The 12,344-nt window shown below is 41.7% G+C and overlaps 1 protein-coding gene across 5 annotated transcripts in view; it reads right to left on the bottom strand.

The window, feature by feature from the left end:
• MCC (MCC regulator of WNT signaling pathway) overlaps positions 1-12,344 on the bottom strand; it is a 652,269-nt gene that overhangs the window by 348,776 nt on the left and 291,149 nt on the right. Inside the window, exon 2 of one of the 5 annotated variants that reach the window (XM_063964140.1) lies at positions 11,147-11,242. The exons of the other annotated variants lie outside the window; for them this stretch is intronic. Within the exon in view, the coding sequence (XP_063820210.1) occupies positions 11,147-11,164 (18 nt within the window). The 5' untranslated portion in view covers positions 11,165-11,242. The remainder of the gene's footprint in view (positions 1-11,146; positions 11,243-12,344) is intronic. 5 annotated transcript variants of the gene reach the window in all.

A 12,344-nucleotide genomic window follows, 5' to 3' on the forward strand; every position in this document is an offset into this window, starting at 1 on the left:
GAAAAAGAAAGAAAGAGAAAAAAAGAAAGAAAGAAAGAAAGAAAGAAAAGAAAGAAAGAAAGAAAGAAAGAAAGAAAAAGAAAGAAAGAATAATGCCACTGCATAGGTTATTGGTACGGCCTCATCTAGAATACTGTGTTCAATTCTGGAGGCCATATCTTCAGAAGGATATTAATCCATTAGAGACTGTACAAAGAAGGGCAACTAAAATGGTGCATAGCCTACATCCCAAAACATACACAGAAAGACTAAAAAAATCTGAATATGTATAGTTTGGAGCAGAGAAGGGAACATGATAGAAACTTTCAAATACACTGCTCAAAAAAATAAAGGGAACACTTAAACAACACAATGTAACTCCAAGTCCAAATCAAACTGTCCCCTTAGTAAGCAACACTGGTTGACAATCAATTTCACATGCTGTTGTGCAAATGGAATAGACAACAGGTGGAAATTATAGGCAATTAGCAAGACACCCCAAATAAAGGAGTTGTTCTGCAGGTGGTGACCACAGACCACTTCTCAGCTCCTATGCTTTCTGGCTGATGTTTTGGTCACTTTTGAAAGCTGGCGGTGCTTTCACTCTAGTGGTAGCATGAGTCTACAACCCACACAAGTGGCTCAGGTAGTGCAGCTCATCCAGGATGGCACATCAATGCGAGCTGTGGCAAAAAGGTTTGCTGTGTCTGTCAGTGTAGTGTCCAGAGCATGGAGGCGCTACCAGGAGACAGGCCAGTACATCAGGAGACGTGGATGAGGCCGTAGGAGGGCAACAACCCAGCAGCAGGACCGCTACCTCCGCCTTTGTGCAAGGAGGAACAGGAGGAGCACTGCCAGAGCCCTGCAAAATGACCTCCAGCAACCCACAAATGTGCATGTGTCTACTCAAACGATCAGAAACAGACTCCATGAGGGTGGTATGAGGGCCCAACGTCCACAGGTGGGGGTTGTGCTTACAGCCCAACACCGTGCAGGACGTTTGGCATTTGCCAGAGAACACCAAGATTGGCAAATTCGCCACTGGCGCCCTGTGCTCTTCACAGATGAAAGCAGGTTCTCACTGAGCACATGTGACAGACGTGACAGAGTCTGGAGACGCCAAGGAGAACGTTCTGCTGCCTGCAACATCCTCCAGCATGACCGGTTTGGCAGTGGGTCAGTAATGGTGTGGGGTGGCATTTCTATGGGGGGCCGCACAGCCCTCCATGTGCTCGCCAGAGGTAGCCTGACTGCCATTAGGTACCGAGATGAGATCCTCAGACCCCTTGTGAGACCATATGCTGGTGCGGTTGGCCCTGGGTTCCTCCTATTGCAAGACAATGCTAGACCTCATGTGGCTGGAGTGTGTCAGCAGTTCCTGCAAGACGAAGGCATTGATGCTATGGACTGGCCCGCCCGTTCCCCAGACCTGAATCCAATTGAGCATATCTGGGACATCATGTCTCGCTCCATGCACCAACAGACTGTCCAGGAGTTGACGGATGCTTTAGTCCAGGTCTGGGAGGAGATCCCTCAGGAGACCATCCGCCACCTCATCAGGAGCATGCCCAGGCGTTGAAGGGAGGTCATACAGGCACGTGGAGGCCACACACGTATGACTTGTTTTAAGGACATTACATTAAAGTTGGATCATTCTGTAGTGTGTTTTTCCACTTTAATTTTGAGTGTGACTCCAAATCCAGACCTCCATGGGTTAATAAATTTGATTTCCATTGATAATTTTTGTGTGATTTTGTTGTCAGCACATTCAACTATGTAAAGAACAAAGTATTTAATAAGAATATTTCATTCATTCAGATCTAGGATGTGTTGTTTAAGTGTTCCCTTTATTTTTTTGAGCAGTGTATATCAACTATTTTAACAAGGTCCAGGAGGGAAATATTCTCCAAATGAAGAGAAGCAATAGGACACAAGGACATGCACTGAGACTGGAGGGGGGAGGTTCAGGGGAAATTTGAGGAAAAATTACTTCACAGAAAGGGTAGTGGACAAGTGGAATAGCCTCCCATCAGAGACAGTAGAGCAATTTAAACATTTAAACAAGGTTTGAGATAAAAAAAAAAAATGGTAAAAAAAGGGGCACACTAGATGGGCCAAGTGGTTCTTATCTGCCGTCATATTCTATGTTTCTATGTTTTACTAGGTCGTAGTAAGTGCAATTAAGTCAATTGCACTATTATCCCCTTAACCTACCAATTTGATTTCACACAGGATAAAAAGTATGTGCAGGTTAGAACGCTTCTCTTATGGGGGAATCCCCATGTAACAGCTAAATACTGCACAGTCGCTTACCATCTCTGAATGTTTGGGACACCCTCATTTTGAGGAACCCTGCCGGACTTCCAAGAGAGTAGGTCAGCCTCCAATTCAACTGGGTAAATGTCAGCAGTCTGGGAAATTGATGACATTATTTACACAGCTTAAAGCCAGGTACACACTGACTAGACGATATAGTGAACAAGTTGTCATTTTGAGCTGAACTGGAACAAATCGTCTGCATTGTCTAGTGTGTACGCAGTATTGCGCACTACCGTGCGTCATTCCTCGCATCCCCAGCTCTGCCCGCAGTGCAGACAGGTCTGAAGATATCTTTAATGACAGCATGCTCCTGGATGTGGCCACTGAATGTTATATTGTGCAGTTGCGCAATATATCATTCAGTGTGTAAAGTCAACTGATATATCGTTCAGTTGACCCAGGATCATCTTGTGTGTACCCAGCTCTAGGGTAATATCGGAAGTATGAACTTTCTGCCAAAGACATATGATATACTGTACTCGTCGAAAAGCAGCAACATAAAAAAAGAAAAATAATGAGTAAAATAACTACATGGTAAAGCTTAGTATTTAGGGGAGACCATTATACGTGCTGTAAACCTGTTATTACAGCAGAGCAGACCTAAACAGGCTGGCAATAAGTATTGCACATTGGAGCAATGTATTCCTCCTGACTGCTGAATAGCTGGAGACAGAGGAAAGTATCTGTGATAAAATGATGAGATTTCAGACTGTTGCCTGCTGGTGACCTTACATTCTGTAATGTGCTAAAGGCAAAAAAAGAGAAAGATTTATTTAATGCTCAGTACTTGCATTAATGGATTTTTATGAGCTTGTCCCCTGCTTGAGTGAATTTTCCTTATAGACCATTTCCTTATGACAAAAGACCCATCAGGACTCATTCTTGGAGAAGCAATAACTACTATGAAGTTTAAAGGCACATTAAATAAACAGTAAATAAAATTCTGCATGTCCAGAGAGTGGTATGGAGCACTGTCACATTAATCAGGATACATAACCATATAACTCCAACTTCTTATTAAACAACATTGTGACACTCTCATTTTCCATGAAATACGTATATCAGTTGTATTACGCTGCCAGAGGATCTTAGCCTCAGCTGCATAGGAAACGTAAACCAGAAGGAGTGATCATACAGAGGCATTAACGCTGTGGGCTACGTGAAAGAGCAGAAACACATTAGGCTAAATCATCTAGTATGCTCTCAAGTAGAAGTCCAAAACTTACAGTGATGAATAGGTCAGCAGTATACAAATATAGTACTATAATAATTTGAATAAAGTCCCAATGTATCAATGACCAATTACTAGTATACTGCAGCTTACAATATAATTACATATTTGTGAGTACCACTTTGGAGCGATGAGGCTGTCTCACTTTTTCCTGCTAGGCAACTGGTCACTGTCCAATATCTTTATGTCATTTACTGTATTATGTAGACCAGAGGTTCTCAAACACAGTCCTCAAGGCACCACAACGGTCCAGGTTTTAGGAATATCCATACTTAGCCACAGGTGACATAAATATTACCTCAGTCAAGTTGATTTAACCATCCGTGCAGAGCCATGGCAATAGTTAAAACCGGGTATTTGGGGTGCCTTGAGGATCGCGTTTGAGAACCTCTGATGTAGACTATTACACAGAATTAAAGAACCATGTACACATACAGGTGAAACTCAGAAAATTAGAATATCGTGCAAAAGTTAATTTATTTCAGTAATGAAACTTAAAATGTGAAACTAATATATTATATAGCTTCATTACATGCAAAGTGAGATAGTTCAAGCCTTTATTTGTTATCATTTTGACGATTGTGGCTTACAGTTTAAGAAAACCCCAAATCCAAAATCTCAGAAAATTAGAATATTACATAAAATCAATAAAAAAAGGATTTTAAATACAGAAATGTCGGTCCTCTGAAAAGTATAATCATGCATATGTACTCGGTACTTGGTTTGGGCCCCTTTTGTATGAATTACTGTCTCAATGCAGCGTGGCATGGGTTCAATCAGCCTGTGACACTGCTGAGGTGTTATGGAAGACCAGGATGCTTCAATAGCGGCCTTCAGCTCCTCTGCATTGTTCGGTCTCACGTCTCTCATCTTTCTCTTGGCAATGCCCCATAGATTCTCTTTTTTCTTTAGCCCAGGTAAGACGTTGTTTGTTGTTCAGGAGTGGCTTGACAAGAGGAATACAACATTTGAAGCCCATGTCCAGGATCCGTCTGTGTGTGGTGGCTCTTGATGCACTAACTCCAGCCTCAGTCCACTCCTTGTTAAGCTCCCCCACGCTTTTGAATGGCCTATTCCTGACAAGAAAAAAAAAAGAACTGGTCTGTTGCCTAGTGGTCCAAAGTCCTCTTTTCTGATGAGAGCACATTTTGCATCTCATTTGGAAACCAAGGTCCCAGAGTATGGAGGAATAATGGAGAGGCACACAATGCAAGATGCTTGAAGTCCAGTGTGAAGTTTCCACAGTCTGTGTTGATTTGGGGAGCCATGTCATCTGCTGGTGTTGGTCCATGTCATCTTGGAGCCATGTCATTTGCTGGTGTTGGTGTTGTGCTTTATTAAGTCCAGAGTCAACGCTGCTGTCTATCAGGACATTTTAGAGCACTTCATGCTTCCTTCAGCAGACAAGCTTTATGGAGATGCTGACTTCATTTTCCACCAGGACTTAGCACCTACCCACACTGTAAAAATAAATAAATACCAAAACCTGGTTCAATGACCGTGGGATTACTGTGCTGGATTGGCCAGCAAACTCGCCTGACCAGAACCCCATAATCTATGGGGCATTGCCAAGAGGAAGATGAGAGACGTGAGACCGAACAATGCAGAAGAGCTGAAGGCCACTATTGAAGCATCCTGGTCTTCCATAACACCTCAGCAGTGCTACAGGCTGATAGAATCCATACCACGCCGCATTGAGGCAGTTATTCATGCAAAAGGGGCCCAAACCAAGTACCGAGTACATATGCTTGATTAGACTTTTCAGAGGGCTGATATTTCTGTATTTAAAATCCTTTTTTTTATTGATTTTATGTAATATTCTAATTTTCTGAGATTTGGGGTTATCTTAAACTGTAAGCCACAATCATCAAAATTATAACAAATAAAGGCTTGAAATATCTCACTTTGCATGTATTGAGTCTATATAATATATTAGTTTCACCTTTTAAGTTTAATTACTGAACTAAATTAAATTTTTCACGATATTCTAATTTTCTGAGTTTCACCTGTAATTATATTTTGTTCTGTTCTGAGAACTACATATGGATCAGCTACAGACAATCAGGGTACTAATCAAGACAGGTAACAATATGGTTAATCTAGATCATAGAGTAGCAGTATTGAAGTAGGGAAGTGTCGTGTTAATGAGCACACTAATCAGTGGCCAATTAAATACAGTAATTACAATGTAAGGACAATGAGTACTAATCATGCTATTTATGAAGCGTTCGACACCGGGACATACAAAGGAATAGCTATCATGTAGCATATGTGCTTAGCATATGCAATGGGAAGAGCTCCAAGGCCACTGGGGAAGGATCCAGAAGATCCCTCTCTTGCCAGGATTTTTTTAAAGCCAGCGGACATCATCATCAAATTGCATTAGCAAATAGAGACAAGGCTGTTCATAGCCCCATGCTGCCATCCCCACAGGCAACTATAGGGGCAAGTGCTGCAGGGGCTGTTCTATAAGTAGGACATACCACTTGCTTTATAGTCTTCTCAAATAGTGATGATCCTTAACTCTGCCTTAACATGCGGAAACAGTATGTCCAAGAGCAATATAGCCCAATTCCAACTAGCTCCGCTGCTATATGGGATTGCCAGTCCAACTAAAACAAAAAATGGATAAAGAAAACAACACTGATGTAGACGGGATCATATTCAAATTGTTAAATTAATAGTAATTAAATTAGTGTCACTGTGGCTGTGCAGAAACCACTTTAATAATTACAATTATTTCAGATCCTACATGTGTTGATATAGCTGCCAGCAGCATGTGACGAGATCAGGCCACATGATAAAGAACTTAACAAGGTTTTGGTTTATTAACCAGGCAGAACAGGTCGCAAGATAACACAGGGTTAATGCTGGTATGTACAACAGGTACACAATATGCAGGCATATAATAGATGCACCAGATTCAGCCAGAATTGTATGGCGTTAACACAGGTGGTGTGCGTATAACGGGAAGCACACACCTGTACACATAATTGTGACAGTGGAGTAAGCACCCATGTGTATACAGCGGTGGTGACAGAGTGGAGTAAGCACCCACTTGTATACAGCAGTTGTGACAGTGGAGTAAGCACCCACTTGCATACAGCGGTGGTGACACAGTGGAACATGTAGGGTTCTCTACTGTATATAACAGCTGTCTCTCTTTGGTGGACAAAGCAGTAGATGCACCACCATAAAGCCTCACATGTGCAGTAACACACTCGGGTCGGAGGTTGCACAGTGACACACCTCCATTACCACTGGTCCCAGCAACACTGGGAGATAGGAGACAGCGCAGGGTATTCTTCTCTAACAAAAGTTACATCAATTCATTTTTCACATAACAAAAAAAACAGCATGTAGCGTATGTCATATCTCACAATACAGAGGTGTGCACATTATTAAACTTGAACAAGGAATTAAATGTTTTTTTTTGCAATATCACATTGAGAATGCTTATTTTCTTTCAACAGGCACTCAACCGTGGCCTTTTTCCTTGGTGATAGCTCTGCTGACTTTCCCATAACCTCACTTTGCAGGAACCAGAACACGAATAGCAGGATATCACAAATGGCCTAAATAAAACAATAAAAATGGTGTTTATGGAGTAAGAAAAGTTGAAGTATCACTAAAAACTGATAAAAATTATATTGAAAAGAAAGCACACAAAAGCAGCAAGAATGAAGTAATGGATTACACACTGAGGGGTAAATTTACAAAATGGGATTTCTATTTAAGATGGGATGTTGCCCATAGCAAACAATCAGATTCCACACATTATCTTCTAGAAGGTGCTAAATAAATGAGAAGTAGAATCTGATTGGTTGCTATGGGCAACATCCCATCTTAAATAGAACTCCCATCTTCGTAAATTTACCCCTCAGAGGCTAAATAAAAAAGCTGGTGTGAAAGTCTAATTGGTCTATTCAATGCATGTCGGATACTCTCCAACAGAGAGGATCCGACAGTGCAGTATTCAATTTGCGGGCAAATCCGGCTGGTTTTGCCAGTTTTCGACAATAACAATCCAACTTTATTTGAAGTCGGATTGACATTGTCGAAAACGGGGCAAAAACCTGTCTGATTTGGCTGCAAATCTGGCAAAACATGTGGAGCCGCAGCTAATCCGCCGATCCACGTGTTTTCCGACAAGACGGAAAAATGGCAGCACCATTGAATATGTCGAATCTTGATTCAACAAAAATAAAGTCGGAAACTGCCGTCTTTCCGACTTGACAGCAGTTCCGACTACAATTGAATACACCTATAAATGAGCAAGACTGCCAACTGCAATTTTTTTTTTATAAATAGAAGACCTTGGGGGATATGCCGCAGCTGGCACTGAATGGGGATTTTGTTTTGCCTGCTTCCAAATCCCCTATATTCAGGCATTTATTTTTTTTACCACGGATACCGCAGTGAAAACACATAGAATCTGTGATAAGTCACAGACCTGTGTGTTCTCTACTGGAAATAATTTAATATTTTTTGTGCACAAAAAACGGGGGCTAATTGAATAGGCTGAAAATAAAATTGACATTAAAAATAAATATTGTGTCTATAATTGGGTCTAATTGAATACCCCTATTAGAATCTCAGGAACACATTGCTTTTGACAGTCTAAATTTGTGGTCAGTGAGTTATGAAAAATATGAACATGTAAGAAAACTGTCGCTGACTCTAATACTTTGCACACCTCTGTAGTAACTGATGCCTGTAACAACATATGTTTAATAATCCCGGCTTTAACTTCAGTAATTACACTCACATTAGTTTGTCAAAGGGAGAAGCTGAACCTCTGAGAACTCCAAATACCTGTAAGTTGATGGTGAGTAGTTTGAATACAAAAAGCTGGCATATGTAATAGCAGTAGCCAGTAGGTGCTCTGGCCCAGATTTATCAAGGCTTGGAGAGTGATAAATAGCATGGTTCTAAAGTACCAACCAATGAGCTCCTAACTGTCATGTTTCAAACAGCGTGTAACATGGAAGTTAGGAGCGGATTGGCTGGTACTTTATCAACATGCTATTTATCCAAGGCTTGATAAATGGGGGCCTCTGTGTCAAACCACTCGGAGGTGTAACAAAGTAAGACTTGAGGAAGACAAGTATGCTATGGCTTGAGAGGTGGGAGTAGGTGGTACAGTAGAGCTGTATTCTCTCCTGCTGGAAGATATTAAATGGCAGTCCTGGCTCTACAAGGGGTTTGGTATGATGTCTCAGAGGTCGGGATGGCAGCGGTCACATGACCGATAGCAGTATCCTGACACTGCCGATCCAGACACTGGACGGGGTAAGTATTCTACTCCTCCTCCATCTCCTACTATAACTCTAAACCTTTTGTTCTGAAAGCGGGAGATATGTCCTGCTTAATGGGATCCTTAAATAATGCTGATCCCGAATTCTACATTAACACACATAAATAGCAATTCCACGTTTCCAGGACAGATTTCATTTGTTAAATAGGAACCACAATACTGAAAGAAAAATATGTTTAAATGTATGATGGAATATTATGCAGTACTGCCCAAGTGGGTTCTCTCATCTAAGGATTCTTTTGTTTCTTCTGCAAACTTATAGAGGGGAAACATCACATATTGTCTGGGAGTCTCTGGGAGACTGTTCTCCCTACACAATGAATGCAGGATTATTTATTTAGGCCAGACTTCCTATTAATAGAGAACGCTACCCTCTACACCTCCTGTGATGTCACATACCAGATATACCAAGAATAGCTACTGGAATCCATGGCCTCAGAGCACAGGGAGGTCGGGATTCCAGCAGTTGGGTTGGGATGGGACTGGAATGGGGAGGGGGCAGAGCATTCTTTACATGCACAATTCAACCATCATGCTTAAAAATGTTAATCATGTCAGAGCAGGGTAATATAATCCTGGCTAAACGGACGTTTATTGCAGGAGGTGCGAAAAACGCTTCAACAGGTCTTATCTGTAAGTGATGGATTCTAACAGCTGGGGGGAAGCCTGCAGTGCTTGTACAGTACACCTACATTCACAATGGGCAATGCCCAGGTCACTTCTGCTAATATCATATTCAATACACTAATAGGGTGCTTCTTATTGTGTTTAAGACTGTTCAACATTCTTCTTGATGAGACAAAGGGACAGATGCATCAAACCTCATTTTCTACAATATACTTGATAAATTGCTGGCTCTTTGGAACACAGTTACCCCATATTTATAAAATACCATATTGCTACAATTTACCAACACATCTCTTTGGTCCTGTGCTGTCCCCACGATACTGCACTGAAGTGGCAAGGGTTAACATTTCAGCAGGCCAGTCGTTTTAAGCATGCACCTGTGTAAGCTGGCTACAGTGGAACTGAATGCCCAAGTTTGATAAAATCAGACAAACATAACAATAAACATTCTTAATCCCCGCAGGTGTCAGAAAACAATCTACCACCAATACTTCCCTAAATCTATCAAATCTGTTGTGCACATTGTTTCTAGTATCGACTGAATAAAGGCAGCTAGGGATCATGTATAAAAGGCGGCAGACCGCCTCTCTCTGGCTCATTGATCTCTATTCCCTTGCACAAAGCTCGTGACCCTTTCCAAAAATCACTCGCTGTGTCATCAACAAATTATTTGTTCACTATAGTGATTAAGCTCCTATTCTATTTTCAGGAAACAACTGGATGTAAAAAAAATACATTACTAACTTATTGCTGCCTCTACTTTGTATTCATCGGACTCCGCTCATGCCAGTTCATGCCCACAAGGCATTGATTACTAGTGGTAATCAAGACCGCAATAAAATAACGGAATCTCAGCCGGCTGCATGCTACAGACAGCGCCTGGTCTCAGCGATGATACAACGCAAGACAATGAATGGTCTGCAGCTATGAATCACACTCTGCATGGATCATGGGCAGCCGGCAATTTGGCAGAGAAATGTTTTAAGGGATTATGGAAATGTGCATAATAAAATACAGGTTGAACTTTGTAAATGAGCCTTACTGCCTTGCTGAAACATGCAAAGCCCGGTGCAAATGATGCTATGCAACATTACATGGATGTCTCTGCAAATTAATCCCTTTTTACAGGGCCGCTCATTGATTTGTGGGCAACAACTGGGTGGTCTGAATTGGTGCAAAAGTTAACATTGGCAGATTAAGGGCTTCTTTGCGGAGATTAGACCAATGAAATGTCAGAAACGGGACCTTCTCTTATATCTACTTTATACACGTGACCAGGGAATTTGCTGGGTCTATCAAGCCGGTAGATTCCCAGGTCTCCGCACCATGTCCCTGGTCAAAAACAGGGTCACAGACCCGGGACTTAGTCATGTGTCGTTGGCATTCACACATACAGAAATCTCAGGATGATGCGTGTTCACGTGCAATTTCCATGTATGTGTAAAAGGGGTATTACTTGTTCCATTGGGCAGAATTTGCACCTTTCAGTTGCACTTTAAAGGGGAAAGGGGCTGGGAACAAAATCACAGATTTTTACATGCACTTCAACTTTTGACCCCTTCATTGCCACGGCTAAAGACATATTAAGCTATAACGAGCAGTATTTTAGAAGAACAAAATGAAAACTAAATTAGCAAATTGTATGGCCATAAAGAGTTAAGCTTGTTACATACCTGAACAATACATTGCATCGCCGTATACACTGCATGATCCACTGTACGACGGCACAATGTAACATTACATGCTACAGTAATAGCTCCGCGCCGACCCTGGGTATACACATTATACAATGATCATATAGATTAGCAGCGATCCTAGGGAGATGGTGAAACTCCATAAAAAAAAGGAAATAACTAGATACAGCAATAAAAGGTGGACTGTAGTAGATCTCAAACTCCATTTATAAAACGTGTGTGTGTGGAGTATAGCGATGTCATGACATGTTATTTTATTTAAAAAAGATATAAAATTTTCCACAGATGGTGTGATGATCTACATCATGTGTGACTGGAGAGAATAATTTAGATCAATATAAAGTATAATGATAGAACGCGTGTCTGACTTACACATATATATGGCATCTGGTTAAAGGTGGTCTGACACAGGGATGTTCCTGGGTAATGAAAGTCTGATTGGTGTGTAAAGATAATGATCACCGCAATTCAATGGAGAGCTTTCCAATAAGAAACAGAATAGCAGATGAGCCAATGTAGATCAAACATATATGAAAAGCTCTTCCCGGTTCACAGGAATAGAAGCCTACTTAGCATCACTTATAGTGTAAGATATGGTCGGTGAAAGTATCAAAGAACTAGAGTATTGTCCCACTAGCTGGTATAGCAAGAGCTAATTCAAAAAATATATATCTTACATAACGGCAAGGGCCAGATCAAGGCTTATTGGGGCCCAGGGGCAACTAAGTTGTGGAGGCCCCACTAAAAAAAATTGCTGGTAAACACCAATTCCTCCCCCTCCCCCCCTGCCACGCACACACATCTGCTAGAGCTGTGGTTCTCAAACTCGATCCTCAGAACCCCACACGTTCACATTTTCCATGTCACCCAGTAGCTGTACTGTGTATCACCAACTGTCACATTTTAAAAATCTACAGGTGACCTGCAAAACATGAACCGTGCGGGGTCCTAAGGACCGAGTTTGAGAACCTGTGATCTAGAATTATGCCTGCACCTGTTATACTTGATATGGGTACAGCACATTGGGGCAGTGGAACACACACACACACAAAGCATACCATCTTGATTCTTGTGACGGAGCAAGCAGCAGGCAGCCGGGAGAGCGCGCTCGGAGGAGATTGAGTCCTTAAACATTTGCAGAGGCTGCGAGCAGCACTGGGAGAGTGTGTACGGAGTA

This window comes from Pseudophryne corroboree, chromosome 1, assembly GCF_028390025.1.
Source record: "Pseudophryne corroboree isolate aPseCor3 chromosome 1, aPseCor3.hap2, whole genome shotgun sequence".
In the NCBI taxonomy this organism is placed as follows: domain Eukaryota; kingdom Metazoa; phylum Chordata; class Amphibia; order Anura; family Myobatrachidae; genus Pseudophryne; species Pseudophryne corroboree.